The sequence below is a fragment of the Trachurus japonicus genome, chromosome 16, assembly GCF_045865225.1.
Source record: "Trachurus japonicus isolate A0001 chromosome 16, Traja_1.0".
Taxonomy (NCBI): domain Eukaryota; kingdom Metazoa; phylum Chordata; class Actinopteri; order Carangiformes; family Carangidae; genus Trachurus; species Trachurus japonicus.
The window spans coordinates 12075489-12097239 of NC_140922.1; the positions used below are offsets into that span (position 1 = coordinate 12075489).

The 21751-nt window shown below is 41.0% G+C and overlaps 5 protein-coding genes across 6 annotated transcripts; 2 read left to right on the plus strand and 3 right to left on the minus strand.

The window, feature by feature from the left end:
- Positions 1–51: 51 nt before the first annotated feature.
- Positions 52–520, minus strand: LOC146971884 (uncharacterized). The gene has a single exon (XM_085803321.1). It carries the CDS (start codon positions 493–495, stop codon positions 61–63), a length of 435 nt encoding a protein of 144 aa, XP_085659447.1. The 5' UTR covers positions 496–520; the 3' UTR covers positions 52–60.
- Positions 521–3511: 2991 nt separating this feature from the next.
- On the plus strand, positions 3512–7082 carry rcvrn2 (recoverin 2). Its single transcript, XM_085801485.1, has 3 exons — positions 3512–4074; positions 6035–6146; positions 6600–7082. Exons 1-3 carry the CDS (start codon positions 3697–3699, stop codon positions 6686–6688), a joined length of 579 nt encoding a protein of 192 aa, XP_085657611.1. The 5' UTR covers positions 3512–3696; the 3' UTR covers positions 6689–7082.
- On the minus strand, positions 6588–12960 carry LOC146971886 (germ cell-specific gene 1-like protein). Its single transcript, XM_085801484.1, has 6 exons — positions 12104–12960; positions 9594–9776; positions 9360–9407; positions 9075–9227; positions 8803–8914; positions 6588–8670 (listed from the first exon to the last, which is right to left on the minus strand). Exons 1-6 carry the CDS (start codon positions 12297–12299, stop codon positions 8298–8300), a joined length of 1065 nt encoding a protein of 354 aa, XP_085657610.1. The 5' UTR covers positions 12300–12960; the 3' UTR covers positions 6588–8297.
- Positions 12961–15259: 2299 nt separating this feature from the next.
- Positions 15260–19078, minus strand: atg12 (ATG12 autophagy related 12 homolog (S. cerevisiae)). The gene is made up of 4 exons (XM_085801492.1): positions 18944–19078; positions 16658–16794; positions 16484–16546; positions 15260–15463 (listed from the first exon to the last, which is right to left on the minus strand). The coding sequence occupies exons 1-4, from the start codon at positions 19035–19037 to the stop codon at positions 15404–15406; spliced, it is 354 nt and encodes a 117-aa protein (XP_085657618.1). The 5' UTR covers positions 19038–19078; the 3' UTR covers positions 15260–15403.
- isoc2 (isochorismatase domain containing 2) lies at positions 19031–21719 on the plus strand. Of its 2 annotated transcripts, none has more exons than XM_085801490.1 (7): positions 19031–19200; positions 19386–19462; positions 20035–20159; positions 20288–20500; positions 20847–20917; positions 21023–21140; positions 21551–21719. In XM_085801490.1, coding segments are annotated over exons 2-7 (594 nt in total). In that variant the 5' UTR covers positions 19031–19200; positions 19386–19461; the 3' UTR covers positions 21617–21719. The 2 variants fall into 2 exon arrangements, with proteins under 2 accessions (XP_085657616.1, XP_085657617.1); XM_085801491.1 differs by lacking the exon at positions 19031–19200 and adding an exon at positions 19239–19271.
- The last annotated feature ends 32 nt before the right edge of the window (positions 21720–21751 follow it).

Consider the following 21751-nt stretch of genomic DNA (forward strand, 5'->3'; position numbering starts at 1 on the left):
ACAGAAAAATTGTGTTTTTCATCAGCTTATCTCATATTCTGTTATTTAGCCTATATTTTTCTATACCGTGACTTTTTTAATGACCCTTTCGCTCTCGACAAGCACTTCTTTTCCATCCTCTCTCTGTGCCCGTGTCATCTCTCTCTCCTTCCGCGTCAGGAGATTGTGTGCCACCACACTTCCCAACATCACAAAACTGACCGTCAGGATTACGAGTCCCAGGACCAGTAAGTGAGAGATTCCTTCTCTTGACTGGTTCAGTTGGTCCCACAGACCCACAGCGACACAACTGAAGCCGATGAGAGTTTTCCAAAAGCAAAAGGCCAGTACGCAGGATCCACAGGACAGTTCAGTACCCCCGGTCACTAATGTGAGGCCCGCCACGGAGGTCAGCCCTCCTGGCAAGGTCACTGTCTCAGTCTTGGACTTGTAGCTGACAGCAGGACTGATGTCTGGTAGAGCTGATGGATCAAGTGTTTCCATCTTGGTTGTCATGGTTGATATTAAATCCTTTGTCAGATGGTCAAATGTGATTCTCAGCTTCTCCGTCTTTGTATCTCCTATGACACAGACTGTTGATTAAGAAAATATAGTCTAATGATGACATTCTAACAATTTAAACCAAATTAAAAAATAGCAAAATTACATAAAATTAAATAAATAAATCAAATTAGGATAGGAATCTTACTTTATATATGATATACGATTACATACGATGACAGCTGATATGTTTTTCTTTATTCTTCAGTGTAACTGATGAGATTAACACTGTATGGTGTCCATGTGATGTTATGTTATTTTGCAAACAGCAAAACATTAGCCTGTATGTTCCCAACTACATGGGTCCTAAATGAGTGCATCATTGTAAATTCATGCTGACAAAACATTATGAAATCAAGATCTGGATTTTTTTCAAGAAAGTAATTTGGGCAATCTTTGTTTTTTCATCAGTAGAATAGAAAATAACATGAATCAGTGGGGCTTACACTGTTCACACTACAATTTTCATTTAACAAGTACTTCTAAAACCAATGCAATGCTGATAACATCAGAAATAGCCCACATAAATACATTTTAATTAATAGTAATAAAAAACAGCAACTTAGTATTACTTACCTCAGTGTTGAACCTGGAGCATATGTCACTGGAATAATGGTCCTATAGTGATTTTTATTTTTTTATTTTTTTTTCACTGAGTGAAACCTAAAGGTGCTGCTGACTTTCTCTCCTGACAATGGGTGTAGAAATGGGAGCAGGGGGTCCGAGTACTGTTACCTTTATCAAATACGTCACATCTTGAGGCCTTGCAAGATGGCAGACACATTGTCAAGATTCTTGTCATTTGTTTGTTCCCCTCTTTCCTTGTGTTCAGTAGGAAGTTCTCGTCTGTCATTAAGCTTCATTACAACCCATTAGCAGATATTTATCTAGGAACAACTCCCTTCCTCTTTTCCTCTCTCTTTCAGTCTTAAGATTCCAGTGTGCTTCCACCAAATGCATTGTTTGGATGGTGAAAGGGATTTTCTTTTTTCTATTAGGCTACTTTTTCCTGTTAAATGTTCTAATTTCTCATGATCATGTCACTGATTTTGAGGAGTGGATTTTACTTAATAAAACTTGACATTATTTAGGAAATATGCTCCTTGAACTGTCTGTTTAATTTTTGAAAACAAACTAATGAAAACTAACAAACTAATGAAAACAACTAATATTAATTGTAGAAAGGCCTCAGACGTAATGATTGAGTGGGCTCAGTCTCATTTGTTGACACCAAATGCGGCAGATTTACAGTATATATGTCAGAGCTGACGTTTCACAAGTCAGTGGTGTAACACAGGTGAAGCCCGAGAGTCAGTTAATAGGCTATAATACTACTCAGCCAACTGGGTTATTGCCAGTGGTGAGTCACTGGCCGAATGGGAGATATTTTTAGATGTGTTGACTCCTACTATCAATAAACTTTCACGTGTTACTATTTCACCTGTTTCTATGTATTAAACATTACCACAGGCAAAATAATTATATGAAAAATACCATAAATCCTATTACGTGTTTAGTGTGCAAAACCATGCAATAGCTAGGCTACTGGTGACAATAATGTAAATAATGTAATTGTTTTATTTAATCTCTTACACTATTAGACTGTGATTGATGTGCTTGAATTCCAGACTTGGTATGAATCCTTACACTCTTCACAAGTAGAAGAACATTTCATAAGTGACCACAAATCCTCGCTTGCTCCAGCTCTTTTAATTAGTCCAGTCTACTAGGGTACAGGTCAGATGTCAGGGATTGTTTGTTGCAGAGGAGGGGGTAATTCTATTGGCTGTGGCACTCACAGGATGAAGATGATGATAATTGGCTAAGTGTTGGATTGGGTGGGCGGGGGCGGAGCATGAGTAATCCAATAGAAGGACTCAGTGTGCATATTTATGGCGCAAAGAAAGAAAAAAAAAGAATATGTATCATATAAACTCTGCCATTGACCCTTACTGCCATACCAAGACTGTCTGAAGCAAGTGTCAGTTAAGAGTGACAATCAAGATTTAAAGACTGAAAGACTGAAAAGGGAAGGAGTTGAGACTGGGGTCCAAAAGAAAAACAGAAAAGAGCCAGTCTGGTAACAACAACACAACTTAGGAAGGAAGAAGGAGCGACACTGCTCAAAATTTAGCTTAGTGCAAGAAATGTGTTGTTGACAATATCATAGCTCATGTATAGGACAGGAAGGAGGTCATGCACAAAGAAGGTGATGACGAAGTTGGGGAGGGGGCAAAGGTGAGATCGGAGGTTATGGTGGGCGGGAGGGGGAGTTTACGGCCTTGACAGATGGTAGTCAGGAATTAGTCAGTGGTCAACTAAACCCATTGGAAGGCCACTACTGAAATAGCAATAAACTGCTGAAAACCTAAAGCTTGCTTTGAAAACCCACCTGAGACATTACCTGAACATGTCTGTTAAACAGTTAACCAGATGTTTATGTTGTTATGTTTCATGGACACCTCTCAGATTCATTAAGTTGTACAATGATACAGCAAAATGCTTTGAATGTCTGTTGAATTATTAGTATTGTGTTATTAAAGAAGATTATTGAATTCTTTGCTGAAACCACAACTGGTATGCAGGACATGCCAATAACGCAGTCCTCATAAATACATAAATAAACAGAAAAGTGGGTAGTGAGTATGGTCACATACACAAGATATTTTTAGACTTTCAGTAGAGAAAATTAGGATCTGGGGGTTCATTTCAGTCAAAAGCTCAGCCACCTTAAATCCCGCATTAGCAGAATTAACCCAGTCGTCCACAGTAGGAGTGAGTTTCCCCCTGCCCTCCTTATCTCTCACTGTCTTACTGCCGTGACAGACACTCTATTGGTCCTGTCACCATCTCTCTACTCAGCACACAGGTAAGATTTCTATACATTTTAGCTCATCCTGACAATATTGTGTTGGTAATTTCAAGTTGTCATGAGTAGATTCCATCACATTTCTAAATCACATTGCTTATTCAGTCACTTGCAGGGTGCTGACTGGCCACCAAAAGAAGAAACCACGCGAGTGAAAGAGAATATAGTGCTGGACTAAGGAGACAGTCAGGTGGAACAGGAGAGGAAAGCCTGTGAAGAAGACAAGTGGCAAATACTTGCCAGGGAGTTTGACAGAACTGACACATTAGACACTGACAACTACTACCATGGGAAGCACTAGTAGCGCATTATCAAAGGAGATCCTGGAGGACCTCAAGCTCAGCACAAAATTCACTGAAAATGAGATCAGCCAGTGGTACGAGAACTTTCAGAAGCAGTGCCCGACGGGACGCATTACTCCAGAGGAGTTTGAGCAGATCTACACCCGCTTCTTCCCTGAGAGCGATGCCAAGAGCTACGCACGACATGTGTTTCGCTCCTTTGACACCAACGACGATGGGACTTTGGACTTCAAGGAGTACATCATTGCTCTGCACATGACCTCCACTGGCAAGACGACCCGGAAACTGGAGTGGGCCTTCTCGCTGTTTGATGTGGACAAGAACGGATACATCAACAAGACAGAAGTGACAGAGATCTGCCAGGTGAGAGCCATTCATGAGGAGGCGTTTGAAGCGTAACTGATGACCAGTGGATGAATGAATTAAATCATAGTCCTAATACAAAAGCAGCAGTTAGTGTTATCACTGTTCACACAGTGTGACCATTTCATCTTTTTGGACAGATCATTTCTAAACATGTATCTTATTTTATTATTTTATTATTTAAATTCTCTGATATTTTTGGACTCACTTGAGAATACATGATACAGAACATGTGATTTGTTTCACCACGATGATGTGAATTGATTATATCAGATATCCAAGCCATTCTCTTTCTCTTGGTTTATTTCAAACTGTGGAGGGAAAATATTACAATGCTCAATTTTCCTGAATATTCAGTGAAGTATTGTTGGCATTAACAATGAGGTCTGTCGCTGTATTAATGTGGGACTGCAGAATCTTCTGTTCGCCCCTTTTGGGTCTATCTGAGATGGGTTGCTATTTGTTGGAAAACAGCCATTCCTCTCATGGTATGTAGGTCCCAGGCCTAATTGCCCGCCCAATTAGCCATCTTATTTGAGCCTCAAACTCCTGATAATCTCTGTGATTACAGGTTTAGCTCAGACAATATAGGCAGTCCTACTCTTAAGCAAGGCAACTTTTGGACTGGACTGCCAGCAGAGTCCCACCCTCCGAGACTATAATCCACGTTCCTTTTATTCATAAGGATGATGCTTTTGATCACATTTCATACCCTAGAATAAATGTTACGTATAGTTTTGAGATAATCAAAACTGGGTGTGATGGAGGTTGTGAAGTTTCTCATCTTCTGTTTGAAGACAAATGATACAGAATTGTAAGAGGTTTAGACAGATCAGCCAAGAACCCAGCTGGCATTGTAATGGGATTTAATTCCTCTCCAACTGGCTTGAGTCCTATGCATCATGTTTACAACCACTAAGTGAAATGCCTGCGTTTTATAGCCCTGCTAGAAGTTTAAAAACAGACAACAAAATTAGATTGTTCCTAATCTGCAAAACACCTCAGAGGTAGTTAAAGACAGATCAGTTACAGTGGGGTCCTGAACACTGGAGACCACTTTCTCATTAGTTGTTAACTGTACCACAGGAACTAACAATTACACTACAGAACAAGTGAAGCAGGAGATGGAGGAATGAGGAAGGAAATGAAAAAAGGTACAGTCTTGTTTACACTGGTTGGCAGACAAAGTAGTAAACAGAGTCGTGTGTACTTCATGAGACAGTGGGAAGCTGCTTCATACTGCTTGGCTTTATTTTCGCAATAGACTATAACCTCATAACCTGGTTATCTACAAGCTTACAGTTAGTTCCTGTACAGACCACAAGCTGTGAGGGGCAAGATGGAGGGAGACTCCAGAGAGAAAAGAGATGACATCTTGGTGTTTGGCCTGTGGCCTGAGTCTTGGCACTAATCCATGTTAATCTAGGTGTCTTAAATGTGGGAGATGAGTGCTTCTCCTCTAAGTGGGACAAACACTTAAAGGCCTGAACCTAAAGTGCACACTCATTTAGTCATTTAACAGACTGATGGATTCTAAGTGGCCCATTGCAGATTAACTATCTGTGAATAATGACACACAGGCCTGAACGCTCCTGCTGCGAACTGCCTTGACATAACCAGCTGACTCAGTTGTAGGCTACTTGATTTGTGTCCAGCCAAATTGCACAGAGTAGCTACACTGTAAGAATGACAGAAACATAAGGAGAAAGCACTAGCTGTCACTGCAGTCTTTCTGAAAATATCAAGTTGTTTTCCATCTGAGGTTTGATAAACAACACGCCCACACAAGACACTAATTAACATAGGAGGGCTGTGAGCTTACTCACTAAAGGCCATGTGTTTCGTGGCCTTCTGTACATCTGTTTTATGTGCTGTGTTGATGTTCCATACATTTTTTGTGTGAGCGGAAAGATGCAGCATCATTATGATACCCGTTTTATACCCAACCCCCCTCTCTCAGGCCATATTTAAGCTGATCCCCAAGGAGGAGCAGAGCAAGCTACCAGAGGATGAGAACACACCCGAGAAGAGAGCCAACAAGCTGTGGGCTTACTTTGAAAAGAAAGACAACGGTGAGGGGAAAGCACCACACATGCAACACGTGTACAGTGCATGACAGGCTTTTGTGTCCTTACCACAATGTACTTATATTAGAGAGATAAAATCAGTGTAAGCTCCTACTACCTTTACTCAACAGCTGTTCCCACATCCTCTAGCGAAGATTACATTTTACAATCAGCTGTTTGGCTTAACAATAATACGAGCAATAAATCCACCTGGGGGCACATCCCCAGTTACAGCATCACTTGTGTAATGCAAGCTTTCTTATGTACCAGTCATGGACCATGAAACCTTAAGTGACTCTACTGCTTTGCATGCTACTGTTGCACACCCACACAGGAGATAAGTCCAGATTTCTTCGCTGAGATACAGAGTTGTTATTCAGCTTCATGTTTACCCCACATCCCTCACTGTATGTCTGGTTTGCTTCCCACTGTAACTTTCTCTCCTTCTTTTCTTTACAGAGCGACTGGCTGAGGGAGAGTTCATCAAAGGAGTGATTGAAAATGAGAATGCAATGCGTCTTATCCACTATGAACCGATCAAACAGTGAAGTCAGTCCAATTCATCCCCCCTTCTTCTTCTTCTCTCTCTCATTAGGCTTTCTCCACACTTCTAAAACTTCTGTTTTCAGTCTTCCCCCCAAGGCCTCATACTTTTCCTCCTCTCTCCTCTTGAATCCACCCAACTCCTCTGTGTAAATACTCACATTTTTCTGCAGTGTCTTGGTTGCAACTACCTTTTCAGTAACTTTCCATTGTGTGACATTGATTGATTTATTAATGTTTTTGAATGAATTTATATCAAATAGAGGCTGATAGTTTAGTGTTTGAAAAAGTGTACAGACATAAATAAGTATTTAATGGTGACTATATTGAGGTGATATATAGGTGATAACCTTAAAATTACATTGTGGCACTGGAGAAATTGATCGTTAAAGAAAAATATCATACCAAATGTTAGCTTGTTCAAGCTTTTTTAAAGAATTTGAAATGTCTGAAAGTAGGTTGTAGCTCACAAGTGTTGTTATCTACCCACTGTACATTGCATTAAAGGTTTTCTCATACATTGTGCTTTGAAAATCAATCTATTTATCTTCCCCCGGAAAAAACAATTCATTCTTCTTTGACCTAGAAACAAACTGTGTAATATAACACTGGTGGTTGACAAAAATGTAGCTTCAGGTTTTAGGTTTTTTGTTTTGTTTTTAAATTTATCCCAGACACTAAATCCAAGATTATCCCAAATGTATAATCTCTAGACATTTAAAGTAAATGTAGGACCGTTTATTTAACCTTAGATAAATTTCCTTGACAATTTGAAGAGAAACACAAGTAATTTCCATTTGTAAACCATTACAGTATTTCCCTGAAAGTGTGATGTAATCACAATACATATCGCAGGTGTGTGTGTGCGTATTTGCAGTCCGTGGGTGTGCATGCCTGCATTTATTTCCAATTTTCATTCTGACCCCCCTTCCTTTTTCTCCACCCCCGCCTGCATCTACATCCTTTCACATGCGTCCCATCTCTCCTCACTCTTTTCCTCCTTCTTTCCATCCAACTCGGGATTACTGGTTTACACATAATCTTCTGTTCAACATCAGAGAGCAGACTTTTCAAAATCTCTGTAATCTTTCTATCTCTATGTGTCTATCTTATGGGTTTGTCTGTGCGTCTGTGGAGAGGCTGTGTTTGTTGTGGCCTCGGTTTTCATGCACCCAACCAAAATTCTGCACGTGGCAAAAGTTTGTCATGGAGAAAGGAGTCCTTGGAAAAGGAAACACATGTAGTGTCCCGCTCAGATAATTGAGAGCATATTGTATGTTCAGTCTTGAAGGACGGGCTGTTCTGTAGGGTATCACTGGGAAAAGACACATCCACCCTGTTTATGTAATGATCATTGACATTAAAATAATATAAACATTTATATGCATTTACTTCCCTACCATGAGGCACTAAGAAATACCCAGAAACATGCATTCTTGCATGTTATAATATAGTCTTTACACTTTGATATGTGTTGATTTCATTGGCCTTCTAGCCTGAATGGTTCATCCCTTCTTCGCTGGAACTCACACAGATCCTCCTCCAGCACGGGGACAGTGTCCTTTCTCTTTTAAAGTTTTCCATCCATTTTAGTTCATGGCTGTAAATGAGCCCCTAACAAGGTGAATCTACTCGGTCCATGGCCTCCTCCATCTCATCCATCTCTCTCTCACAGTCTTCACAACCCTCTGGCCCACAGCCTCCTACCAAAACCAGTGTTGGCACGTCCCCGTTTGCCATCCCAACCACGCTGCCGTTCGGCGCCCACGCCACGTCAATCATGCCGTCTGGACACTGCAGTAGGCCGCTGACAGAGTAGAGCCCGCCTCCTGGAACAACCTCTTCATAGGCTGGGGCATGAGTGGCGGCTCTCGCCTCCTCCAATCGTAGCCTCTGTTTGCGACGAAGCTCGATGATGGTCTTTGTGTAAGAGTTGAGCGTGACCACAGCTGCCCCCATGCAACAACTGAAGGACACCCACGCAAGACTAGAAACAGAAAATACGTAAAATTGGTTAGGAGAAAAGAGGAATATCTCTACAATCCTGAAAATTAAAACGTTTTTATACATGTTTGAATAACACAGGCTGTCATGTTGTCACTAATGAGCAGACACCCACGCAAACGACCAGCCGTAGTCCCAGGTCTGTGGTCTCCAGTCCTTAGGGCCCACAATGACTGTCATCTGAAACACTGTGGTGTACATCATATGGGCTACCATCCCAAGAAGACCTACGTGGGAGGTGAACCAACGACAAACAGACAGAGGATAAACTATAAACCATGTCCAGTATCACTGTGGATGAGGGGTCAGATCTGGTATTACTGTGCAAATATTGAGGAGGAGGGGAATGTGAAATAATGACCGATTGAGAGATACACAGTGTCTCACCTGATAGCACAGTACAGATAGCTGCATAGGCGTTGATTTTTAACGAGTGCATCTCTTTGTGAGAGCACAGCACTTCCAGCCACATGAGTAAGAATCCCATCCCCAGCAGGCCGATGTACGTGAACTCTGAAATCACTGAGAGCCAGAGCACACCTGGGACACGGACAAAGGCATCCGTTCAGAAAAGTAAGTTAATGCTGCCACAAGAATGATTCATTTAATAACAGTATTTTCAGGGTTACAGAGAAACAGCCTGTATTTACTTTTAACTGATACATAACTCACCTTGTGTTTCTCCTGGAGTTAACTCTATAAAGCTGCGACATTTCTCCCCTGAAGACAAAGATTTGAAGAGGAAGAGGGAAAGTATTTCATCAGTTTGAATAAATGTGTGTATTTGAGGCAACCCCCCCCAAAAAATAAATAAATGAAATAAATAAAATAACATTAACATCCCTGAAAGCTTCACTGAAATTGTTTTAAATAAAAATTGACTGGATGTACACTTTGTGGTCTCACCATCGCTGTGTTTCTCACAACTTTCCCAGAAGCCAGTATGAAAATATCTGAAAGTGAACTTGTCTTCCCCCGTTTCCCAGATGTAGTGCACTGCGTTGGCCAGCTGCCTCTGTCTGATTCTGGCCAGCTCGTCCCTCCTGGCTGGAGACAGTGTGCGGTTGAAGGGGTTCTGAGTGGGACTCTCTGTGGGACAGCACAAGAAGACAGCACTGAGAAGAACACTTTGGGGATAATTTGTACTTGCTTACATGTGTAATAGAGTTGGTGGCTCAGGTATAACCCAGAATGCACTGGGTTAACACCCTTTAGACATGTAAATACAAAGACTGTCTTACACTAACACTTATGGGAAATCTGTATTCTCCAAACCTATTTAGACTTGCATTTCTTTAGAGTATGGTAGGAAACCCACATGCACAGCTCCACAACCATGCAACCACCAAACAAACACAAGTCCCTCTTCCTCTGAGAAAATCAAAAGCACAGGCATGTGCAGGCAAGTTGATATGCAAACGCACAGGTGAATGCCGTAAATGCCCTCCTACTTCACAAACATCAATTTCCTGACTCTATGTTTTCCGTTGCCAAAAAGCTTCATGCTCTAAAAGTCTGAGAAAAGTGACACAATCGAATGACAAACACACACTTTGCATGCAGGTGTGTGTTGCTGGGGATGTCTGGAAAGCCCATTTGAATAACGAACATTTGCAAGTCTGTTAATCGCACCCAAGCCTTAAAAGTCTAAACCACGTTTGGAGGCACGAGTGCTTTGGTGAAGGAGGGATCTTCTTTTTGTACAAGTACACAAAGTACGTGTAGTGATAAAAGTTGATTCCTTTATGCAGTAAGAGCTGTTAATCTCGGAGTGGATTAAGCATATCTACTGAGAAATAAAGACCAAAGAGTACAAAGTGTAAACCTCTGGTCCATGGGTGAATAAACCTTTGGGAGACACCCTCACACCCCACAGATTAATACTAAGCCATAATTAAATCCCCTCTCACACTAAGGTATGGGAAAAAAGAGATTAAAAAACATCAAAACCAGGGACAATCACTTTCTAACAGGGAGGGAAGCCTGTCAGTTCATCCAGACAGATTAGTTCCAGGTACCGGTTGTTGAGCAGAGTGCAAAGTATCAGGTACTCCATACTTCAGGTAATCAGGTTCAAGAGTCAAGGCCAAAATTTTGGCAGAGTTAACGTCACATGGCTGTATTTTGCAAAATTTGCATGATACCTGCTACTCCTATCAAGTTTAGCAACAACCGTGTTGTGCCTTAAGAATGGTTTAAATTCTTTAGACAGGAACATTTCAGACCAAGATGCCTCAGATACATCAGGGGCTACATCAGTCCACAAACAAACTCCCTCTTGCAGTGTGAAGCAATGAACATAAATGAATGATCCTGCCGTGAGTATATGTCTGTAAAACCCCAGCCGGTAGCGGGCTGTTGCAAATGCAGAGAAAACATCACCTGATTTTTGACATAAGGCAGGGTGAATTTATGACCTCATGTTGCCAATAACAGGAATAAATGTTACATGCCTGTGAACATGTTGCAGCAGAATTTGGGATTAGTCACCAGGAAACCTTTCCCCACTCGTCACATATCTAGTTTGACTGATGTTAGGTTTTGTACGTTGAAGCTGTAGCTGCTTGTTCTTAACTGACAGGAGGGAAACTTGGTATTGTTTTATTTTGCTTGAGGGCAACTCAGAGCTTAAAGCTCTGAAAGCTCCTGTTGGTACATTCCCTCAAGTGAACCGTTTTGAGGTAAAATCACCCTTTTATGCCCCTTTATACTTCAACTTTGTCATATTTCAGGGTTGGCTATTCTACTCTTAGTCGACCACAATTATTAGACAGTTGCTGCAGAACAGTACAGAGTATGTTCACTTTGCAGATTATGTTACATTAAAACCATATGCTCATCTTAGAAAATGACACCCAAGACCCATAATTTCAGTTGTCTCCAACTCCACAAACCACAAAACTGCAATGCTGCATCTCAATGCATCAGCAACGATAATCCAAAAATACAGTATACTATATATTAATACACTCTTGATACACCCGTACACATCATTACACTCTATAGGCGTCAATGTGTCTGCATTATGACTGTTTTGATATCTTTTTTTACTTTTTACACACTAAAATCCCAACTTCTACACTGTAATATTGCGAGTTTCATTAAAAATAAAGGATCCAAATACTTCTTGCAATGCTGTCATTTGTTGTTTGTTGTTATTTATGTGGCTACATGTTGCTTCCTTGTTAGAGCAAGTCCTAAGAGTAAATCCAGCGTGGTTATTCATAAAATGTTAGATAAATAAATAGAATAACTACTGAACCTCTGCACCCTGCCTGCATACGTGAATGAAATACACATAATTCAGTATCAGAGGGGAAGTGCTTGCATGAATAGATATATGCACGCACATTTTTTCAATACCAGGAGTATCACCATCATCAAGTAGTTAAGACAGTGTGACTGTGTCTCAGTACCTGTGGTGTAAGGCTCGCTGTTGTTCTGACCGCAGTTCTTCATTTTGACAGGCGACAGGCAGAGGGGCTTGACCACCTTGTGGGTGCCCTCACACCAGTAAGAGGTGCAGAGAGCCAGGATGGAGAGGGCCAGAGCCAGAGTGGTCAAGGTCAGGGAGAGCAGGGAGCGAGAGCGACGGGACAGACGCTCCAGCATGGCCACACAGGAGAAGGGGGGAGGCACAGGGGATGGTTAGAGAGAGGGGGAGGGGGGAGAAAGGGAGGCAAAGATGGGGCAGAAGGGGAAGACTGGATATGGAAATAAGACAAAACGAACAGAGGGTATGAACACAGTCACAGATGGAGCCGAGAGGGGGGGACAGATGCTTTGTGGGGGTTTTAAGATGTAATGAGCTGCCAGGTTTAAATGGAAAGCAAAGATAAATGTGATGTAACAGTACTGACGGATGATAACAAAACAAAGCTGACAAAGAGATACTGTACAATCGGAGTGATTAAAAGAGAGGACGATGAGGAGGGAGAGAGGGGAGGGAGCAGGATAAGATGCTCTGAAGTTGATACATGTGGGAAAGGACAGATGGAAGAAAAAAGTGAACAAGAGAGGATTTAGGTAGACAAAGGTTCACATCAGGAGAGAGGAGTGGGATGCAAGGATATAACAGTATGCTGTATAGACAGCTTTAACGTGATATCCTGCCAGGGTCAGTCATGTGGCCATACATCCGCTGACCTCCAACCCTTTTGTGTACACGTAGTGCTAAAAAAGTGCACAGTCATTTAAAAGTACTACAGATTATCTTTACAAGTTGTGAATCTAAAGAGGAGATGGAGGACATCCTTAGACGTAATTCATCACCTAGCAAAGGTGTCCATATGGTGACATCTAATTTTGTTGAATGTTCCTTGAGTCCATACTCGTCCTTAGACTGCCTGAGCTCACATAAATCCTCCAGCTGTTTATAAGGAGGGGTTATGAAAGAATAAGTAATGTCCTGTGACCCACGCTAATGTCTTCCTGCCCCCTGATTAACACACTCAGGCCCTTCCCTGCCACTCATTATCGACTCCACCGCTGGACCCTATAAGTAGAAGACAAGACAGAGGGGAGCAAAAACAAGAGATTACTTTTTTGATGAAATTATGGATAAGCCACAGATCTAAATGAAATTTTTGCAAGTAATCCCTGATAATCTGATCTAATCTGTTTGTGTTAGGTGTATTTTAGTGTGAAGTGCACTCTCACCATGTCTGTTGTCTTCCTCTCTCTCTCACGCAAGCTTTTCCTGTCAGCCCACAGCCCCTGAAATACAACAGAACACAGATTTAACCATAATGTAGCCCGGTCACTGGGCTACAAGAAAAATATACAGTGATTTCTGTCGTCTGAATATTGGTAACACTGAAAAACACACACATTAGTTTTAAATCAGACATTTGCAGTGTATACTGTAAATCTACTTGATTTCCCTTGTCTTAAAAAGGCGATCTCTACTCTCTGTAAAATGTTGACCGAGCTAATATGTGCTTTCTGACACATACAGTACATAAATATACTGCAGACATAGGCAACATCATATATATCACATCATAGTATTAGTGTTATATGATATAACACTGATACTGTGACTCTGGTGACTCTTAACTTGTTACACACTGACTGAACTGCTTCTTCTATCTGGTTGTGGATAAAGTAAAATCTCAGTAACAGTAGCTACTGGTGCATCATCACCACAAAATAACAGTTCCCTTAAGTCTTGGTTTTCATATTATATTAACATATTGAATATAATGTGTAAAGGTGGAGGACAGCATCAGCAAGATGGATATCAACTCAACTCAAGATTTTGCCACAATTAAAAACATGAATCATGAAGACCTTCAGGCATAATGGTTATTTTAATCTTAGAAACCCTTGGATTTTTACTCCTCAATAAACTTAATCCTGTCATTAACATGAGATTTTACTTTTCAGTCACACTGACAGGTCTGTCAGATAAAAAAAACTGGACACACACAATTTGCCTCGTTTAACTATCTACTACAAAAATGTCACACATCAGCAGATCTAAAAACTCAATCCAGGTTTAGACCAAAAACTCATAGAGTTCAGTTATTCTCAGGGCTATAAACAGTCTATTTATGTTAAAATATAGTGAAAATGATCTTCAGATAATTCCAGGGCCTGAGCTGAAATCTTACTTCCACTTTCACTTACGTACGCTCCAAAACCATAAGCTATTCAGTTAATCAGACATGGCAAAGAAAAGCATCAAATCCTCACATTTGAAAAGCTGGAAAATAACTGGAGTATTTTCCCTTGTTTTTAAATTGATCAAAACAGTTGTTGATTAAGGATCTATTAATTAGCTATTCATTTCAGCTAAATTATAACAATCAGTGACAGGAATACCTACCAAAGTGTTGTAGTTCAGGTCAAACATGAAGTAACTGCCACAGTAAAACAACTGTCAGTTCTCGCAGTCCCCTCGGTTATCTCCTCCTCGTTCGAGAGCCCTAAATCAAAAAGCTCCTTAAGAACCTGCTTTTAGTTGCTCCATCTTGAACCCTCTTCATGTTTTCCCTGTGAATGTGTCACCACTTTTCCTCCTCCAGGATGAGCATCAGTGACCCTTACCTCTCCAACTGCACTTCCCCCTTTAATCCTCCCAGCCAAGAGAAGGAGGATGGTGGACGGCGGATGGAAGACTGGTGGAGCAACTGTCTGTCTCCACGCCACACCACTCTACTCTCTCTACTTTCTGTCTTTCTTGGGAATTTATGTCACAAACCCATCCTGAATCATGTAATCCCTCTAAGTCCATCTGTTACTGCAGTGCCCCCTCTCATCCTATGTCTGCCCCCTCTCAGAGGTGATTTCATCCCAACCTCCCAAAACCCTTATGACTGATTTAAGTTCCGCTGCGTTACGACTGTGTCTCTTCCGCGGATATTTAATTATCAAAATAAGAGGGTTGACAAAACTGTGAGTCAGCATCCATATGAATGGACTGTCACATGTGCTTTTCCTCTAATCAGCACCAGCCCTCTGTAAAGCCAAATCCTGAGCCCACGAGTTAAGTGTTTATTTTTGGGTGCTAAATATAATGCCTAAATAGAAAAGAAAGGAAGAAAAAAAACACAGTGGAAAGAGTCGTGCATTGTCACAATAATTTATTTACAGAGTGTATATACATAAAACCTGAACGAAAACAAATGACAAAGAAGCAATGATAATGTTGTGTGCATGTTTGGAGGATGAATTAAAAAGAGAGGTCAAAAATGTGTTGTGGAAGAGGAATTTTAGCCCCAGGCTTGAGATTTACAGTAATGTAGAACCAGCTTTCCATCGCTACCAAAACACTGAAAGAGAGACAAAGAGAGAGGAGAAGGTACATAAAGGTAAATTTTCAATAAAGTTGTCAACCTTGAAGTGATGTTTCAAAATAGCTCCAAAATGACTCGGCTGATCAACACTCTCAGATGTTAACTGACTTGATTTGTCAGCCTGGAGGAAAAACACATTTCATGAGATTTCGAGCTGTAAAGTAGTGAGAGCAGTAGGATGATCAAATGTCCACAGTCAATTCTGGACTTTGAGTTCTTTGCGGTTACTTATCAAGACATTAATCAGCGCAGAGGATTTTAGCATGTGTCCACATGGTGCTTCCAAATTATTGCCCCCTCTGCTGGTCAGTGCATCACATGACCCTTTCACTTCTAGGGGCCGGACTGGACTCTGTTCATTAAAGAGACTTTGGCCATTTGGTAAAGACATTTATTTATACTGTGGTTAAGTGTCAAAAATCTCCTCCCAGCTGAAGCCTGACAAGGCATGCACTCATCATTAGAACATGTTTGTAGTTCATGTCTTCTGTAAATTAGAAAAATGGTACTTTCTTTTTTAAAAATTACAAATATTAAAATTTTGGTAAAAAACAAACATTAATGGTCTCATCTGTAAGCACTGATAAAGCTCTGTACCTTTGCTTCACTTACAAAATACATCAACACAAGTCATCATCTTGTGTCATGATTTTGTTTACATTTGTTTAACACCTCAAATATCCAGTTACAAGCTCCTTTAAACTGCATCTCATGCGCCACATCAACGAACAAAATTAAAATGGAACATGTATTTTGTTGATTTTGTGGTTAAAAGCTGAGAAAAAGCTAAGAAGTGGATTTTGTGGAGATTATTTAGTTAGACACGGTGCTCCCAAGGACAGGAAGAGCTTGTTTAGTCATGAATTCAAATTAAACTAGTATTTACCGGTAATTACTATATGTTTCTGTTTGAAAGGATCACTGCAGAATATCATTTATCTGCCGTATGTCAAGGAAAGGAAATTAAGTTCACAACATTCATTTGTTAATACTCACATCAAAGAGCACTCCTACTTCTTGGTCCGGTGAGGGGGCAAAAGACTGGTTAACATATATGATCTGAAAGAAAGAAAAAGGATGATGTTATGTGTTAAGACTGGAAATAGCTTAAGTATGGAAATGTGAACCCAAGTCATGATTCTGGGACATGTAAACAGATGCATCTCTTACTAGTTGTTCGTTAGCATCAAGCTTGAGGAAACGAGAGATGAACTGAGACAGTGACTGTACTGTCCTCCCCCGGTCTACTGCCCACTTCTTTGTTTTCATTATAGGAGTGTCTCCAACCGCCTTCAACAGCACATCGACTATAGAAAACAGAGAAAATAAAAATGAGGGTGCTACAGTCACCCAGACAGGTGGAGGCAAATCTAAACTTGAGCAATTAGTATTACATTTGTGGATGTGTTGTTAATCCACAGTGAAAACAAGAACTCTGACAGTTGTGCCCCAGCAAATAATTTGAGAGACTACAGCAGAATCTGTAACAAGGGAAGGTGCATCCCTTGTTATTATAGCACACATTCATTTTGTGTGATGTGATTTCCCAATTGTTCTCTGTATTGATGCATTCCAATTTAAAAAAGAAAAGAAAAAAAATAATAGAAATCATACATAATTGACCCTTTGTCAAGGCCCCGCCCCCCACGGTTACTGTTGCTAGGTTGGACAAACAATGGTCACGGAAGGGTCAACACCCATTGGAAACCATTGAAAATTAGGAAGATTTAAATTGCTAGTAAGGGAAATTTGAATTAACTTACATATCAGAAAAATGGTGTCCGTGATAGAAGACAGACGTGGCTAAAGAACGATTGAACGGGCATTACCCGACTTTTCCGAAAAATGGGGAAAAATCATTGTTTTGGTCACTCACTAGCTAGTAGCTAACGGCGCTAGCTAACGTTAGCTACAAGCTAACGCTTAATCTCCGCCGATCTCCCGTTTCTCCTCGTAAAACTTCACAAAGTTCAAAAGACATTAGTAGCGGTAATGTTACGTTTGCTAGATAACTTTGAAGGTATTAGATCTTCTCTGTTAAAGAACACGACCAGAGAGTGGACTGGAGAATGAATGAGCTTCAATAGCACAAAGTACAGCCAGGGAAAACAGGCTCACTTCTCATGAGGACTGCACACAACAACAACAACAAACAAAACTTTGCAGTTAACCCCTGACCTATGCCTACAGCTCCCCCTAGTGGACCACCCCCAAACCCTATTATTAAGCTCAACTAAATACATAACAGAAAGTTAAAGTAATATTATATACAGTACATAGGCTAAGTATGTTTATTGATGTCTTGTGTTTGGGGAATGGGATAAAAATGACTCAAATACGTTCCAGATATTGTGAGTTGCTATTGCAGGAACCCCAGGCACACATTTTAACCATATTGAAAAATTATAAAGTAGTTTTTGCCCAAAAGTTGCTATGTACCTATCTTGTTTCATAGGGTTTCAATTCCAGGGTTGTCCAACCTTAGAATGTTGCACAACACGTGACATGGGGAGAAGCGCTCTGATTGGTGGAACAGCAGACCAATCAGAAGGCCAACAAAGGGTCAATTGCGTACTGGTCTGTTCAAAATGCCCCATTTTATAATGCACAGATCTTGTTCGAGTTGGAGCTCTAGCATTGCACTCAAATAATACAACCAAACCTCTATTTACAAAATAACTGCACATGAACTACAGTCTGTGTGCAGGTGTCATTTATTTACTATATGATTAGTTTCTCTTCATTATCTGAACACCATTGAATATCAAAACTGGAATCAGTTTGGTGAGATGACTGAATGAAGACGATGCTGTCCCTGATGTGGTTCTATGGGTGTGATTGAGGGTTGATAACAACACATATGGTTTGGCGTACGTGTGTCAGTAATTTGGTAAAGATATTAGTTATTATTTTCTCAAATAACTGAAGCTGTAACAGCTATCTCGGTAACACTTAAAAAAAAGGAAAAAACTAGTTGGCATTTCTACTTGTTTGGAGCACATTACAATATAGTTGTAGCCAGAAAAAGATTGTAGTTAAGGCCAAAATGTGAAGGTAGATATTTCAGTGAGGTGACAGTTTGACAGTTTCATGCTATCTTAGTCTCAATAACTTGTCCCTGGTGCAAGAAATGAGGTTACTGTTTTCATAAGCGTTAAAGATAGTTGATAGATGAGGAAACAAACACTATCGCGATAACAACATTTTTACTGTAAGAGGGAAATGTGATGTGTTTCTTTAGTAAATATTAGCATTAGCTTTAGCCATACCCCAAACCGGTAGCACCACATGTAAACAAGCTGAACGCTTATTGGTTGAGCTGAGACAAAGGAGCCACCCTATTGGCCAGAATCTCAACCATTTGTTCGCAGCGTCACCAGGGTTTGTTTTCTTCAGCATCGGGGACCGTCCTCGTCAACAGGTAACTCTGCGTTTGATAATGTCACACTTTCTTACTTTTTTTCTTCTCGTCGTTCGTCGCCGAGTCGTCTGACGGTGGCTGTGACTCCTCTTTTTGCGTTTCTGTGGGGGACTCGGCACTGTCAGACATCTTCAGGGCAGCACTTCTGGTTTGCTTGTGGTTTCTTCCGAGGCGATCAACTCTGGCTGCTATTGGTCCAGAGAAACGTCAATCTCAGCGACCCCTAATCCTATTGGTCGAGACGATTCTGGGCAGGCGGTGCTTGAACTTGTTCGTCTTAGCTACGTGCTAGGTAAGTTATTATTTTGACTTTGGAGTATATTTGCTCACAACGTCGCTGTTTCACGACGAAGTCAAATGACGGTGGGAGATTTGTGTAATCTTATGACATTTTGGGTTTGTTTCATATAAAGTTGTTTATTTCTGTGTCATTTTCAAGTAAAATTGGTTTATTTTTGCTGGTTTCCAATCACACAGGGGGCGTCACATGGGAAATAACACTTGCACCTAACAGTTGAACTTCACCTCACATTTGGACCATTGAAGCAACAACAGTAAGTCAGATCTTTCATGTTAAAGTTATGTTGAAATTTTGTAGCATTGTCGCAGCTCCCTCTGGTTTATTTGTGTTTAGCTGTACCACGGTTTGTTTCCATTGTTAACGACATGCCATGGACGAAATATTTCATTTAAAAAAACGTCTTTCTTCTTAAAATGTAGGACAAACATAAACTTCGTCCTCTGTCTAGTTGTTCATTCGCCAAATATGAGTACAGACTAACTTGCAACCTTGTCATTGAAGGTTAGGCTTCTCCTTAGTGATATTATGTTGTAGCTTCAACAGATGTGTGTTTGCTTTTAGCAGATGACGGTGCAACAAAATATTTGATACTGGTTCCTGCTGTGTTTTCTGTGACCTTGCTCTTCTTTAGCAATGAATCTGTTCGGGTTTATTGTCATTGTCAACAACACAATGCACCAGCAAGGAGGAAATGTTTCTTACAAGGAAGAATATCTCCTTCCTCCTCAAGAATACACAATATGCACCACTGTTACATGCAGAACAAAACATGTTGTCCATTCATGTATCAACTGTTTCTCTGTGTCTGTGCTCCTGCTCTTGCAGTGGCAAACATTGGCAGGCTCTCCACCAAAGATGCAGTGCTCTTCCTGTGCGACATGCAGGAGAAGTTTAGACCCAACATCTTCCAGTTCCCCAACATTGTCAGTAATGCAGCCAGACTGCTCCAGGTTGGTTACATTCGCCTTCACACAGCCACCTCAGTGTGCCACAGCTGTACCAGTTATTACCAGTCTCTAAGTATTTACCATTTTAAGAGATCAGGTTAAATCAGTCTGCTCTCTCCTCTGACTCACAGGCCAGCCGCGTCCTGAGCATCCCCCCCATCCTGACAGAGCAGTACCCTAAAGGTCTGGGTCCCACAGTGCCCGAGCTGGGGGCAGAAGACCTGAAAGCTCACTCTAAAACATCCTTCACCATGATGATAGAGGAGGTGGAGAAGGAGTTGCAGGCCCTTGGAAACCCCAAACAGGCAATACTGTGTGGGATAGAGGCACACGCCTGCATCGCAGTAAGACCACATCATTGTTTTTGAAGTTTAGCATATATCCTTCTCTTCATTTTAAAGACAATTAGAAGCCCTTTGCCTGTACGTTATGCTTAGCAGGTGCTTAGTTGGCTTATGCCTTGGGCCAGATAAGATAATTTAAAGGTGCATCTGAAACTGTGTGTATATTTATGTTGCATAAACAGACTACTGTTTATATGTTAGTATGAGGGATATGATGAGGTGAGAGATAATCACCGAGTTACATAACTATGCTATTTTCTGATAATGTTTGTTTTTCCAGCCTTTCATGCCAGACAGTTTCCACAGTTTAGATTAATGAATGATTGCTCCCTGTTTTTTCCTGCAGTGCACAACCTATGACCTGCTTGAAAAGGGAATGGAGGTTCATATTGTGGCTGATGCCGTCTCATCCAGAAGGTATCTTTACTGTCTTTTTCTGTACTTCTAAAATTACTTCATCCTTTACAGTGTAAACTGTAGTTATATGTCTATAACTACAGACATTCGTGTCTCCCTCCACAGCCAGACGGATCGTTTGTTTGCTCTGTCCCGACTGAAGCAGAGCGGTGCTTACCTCACCACCACAGAGGCCGTCCTGCTGCAGCTGGTCCAAGACGCCAAACACCCCAACTTCAAGGAGGTGCTCACTACAGCTGCCTCTGCGCTGCACTCATGAATCATATTTGTTTGTTTAGATGTGTCATGAATGTAGGCCTGATGGTACGCGGCAAAGGAAAACATGTTTGGCGTTTCCTCAGTCTGCTGTCAAAAACAGTTGAGCAAATAAATATTTGGCCTGCAGCTGCAGATTCAAGGCTGCCAAAGATACTCCGTTCACATCCTCTATCACTGACACTGTTAAACCAGTTACAGGTGACTGTTAACCAGACTTCATTCTGCAGTGATCAAACCCAAATGTAGTGCATTTTTTTGTGGTTGTAAAGCTGTCGTCTCGCCCTTGCAAAAATGCCATATTTGATTCATGGAGTATCCTGCCTCTGTAAATAATAAAAGTCACTAATGCACATACTTTATCAACTTTGTTGACAGATCCAGAAGCTCTTGGCTCATCCGTCTCCTGACACCGGCCTCCTTGCATTCTTCAGCGCTCTGTAGGGACGTCATCACCTGTCATTCTCTTTCATAAACTCTGTACAGGATCTCATTGTTTCCAACACACTGATCATCTGCTTCAATAAAGTGATGCTGCTACTTTGAATCAGTGCTGCTGCCGTGCTTTCGTTTTTGTTT

Excerpts from the sequence above, each read along its gene's own strand:
- LOC146971884 (XM_085803321.1), bottom strand. The coding sequence starts at position 495 with ATGACAACCAAGATGGAAACACTTGATCCATCAGCTCTACCAGACATC.
- rcvrn2 (XM_085801485.1), top strand. The coding sequence starts at position 3,697 with ATGGGAAGCACTAGTAGCGCATTATCAAAGGAGATCCTGGAGGACCTC. Across the intron at positions 4,075-6,034 it reads AAGTGACAGAGATCTGCCAG|GCCATATTTAAGCTGATCCC; the intron begins GTGAGAGCCATT and ends CCCCTCTCTCAG. Across the intron at positions 6,147-6,599 it reads CTTTGAAAAGAAAGACAACG|AGCGACTGGCTGAGGGAGAG; the intron begins GTGAGGGGAAAG and ends TTTTCTTTACAG.
- LOC146971886 (XM_085801484.1), bottom strand. The coding sequence starts at position 12,299 with ATGCTGGAGCGTCTGTCCCGTCGCTCTCGCTCCCTGCTCTCCCTGACC. Across the intron at positions 9,408-9,593 it reads TTGTGAGAAACACAGCGATG|GGGAGAAATGTCGCAGCTTT; the intron begins GTGAGACCACAA and ends CTTTGTCTTCAG. Across the intron at positions 9,228-9,359 it reads AACTCCAGGAGAAACACAAG|GTGTGCTCTGGCTCTCAGTG; the intron begins GTGAGTTATGTA and ends TCCGTGTCCCAG.
- atg12 (XM_085801492.1), bottom strand. The coding sequence starts at position 19,037 with ATGTCTGACAGTGCCGAGTCCCCCACAGAAACGCAAAAAGAGGAGTCA. Across the intron at positions 16,795-18,943 it reads GAACGACGAGAAGAAAAAAA|TCGATGTGCTGTTGAAGGCG; the intron begins GTAAGAAAGTGT and ends TGTTTTCTATAG. Across the intron at positions 16,547-16,657 it reads TTGATGCTAACGAACAACTA|ATCATATATGTTAACCAGTC; the intron begins GTAAGAGATGCA and ends TCTTTCTTTCAG.
- isoc2 (XM_085801490.1), top strand. Across the intron at positions 20,501-20,846 it reads AGGCACACGCCTGCATCGCA|TGCACAACCTATGACCTGCT; the intron begins GTAAGACCACAT and ends TTTTTCCTGCAG. Across the intron at positions 21,141-21,550 it reads AACACCCCAACTTCAAGGAG|ATCCAGAAGCTCTTGGCTCA; the intron begins GTGCTCACTACA and ends CTTTGTTGACAG.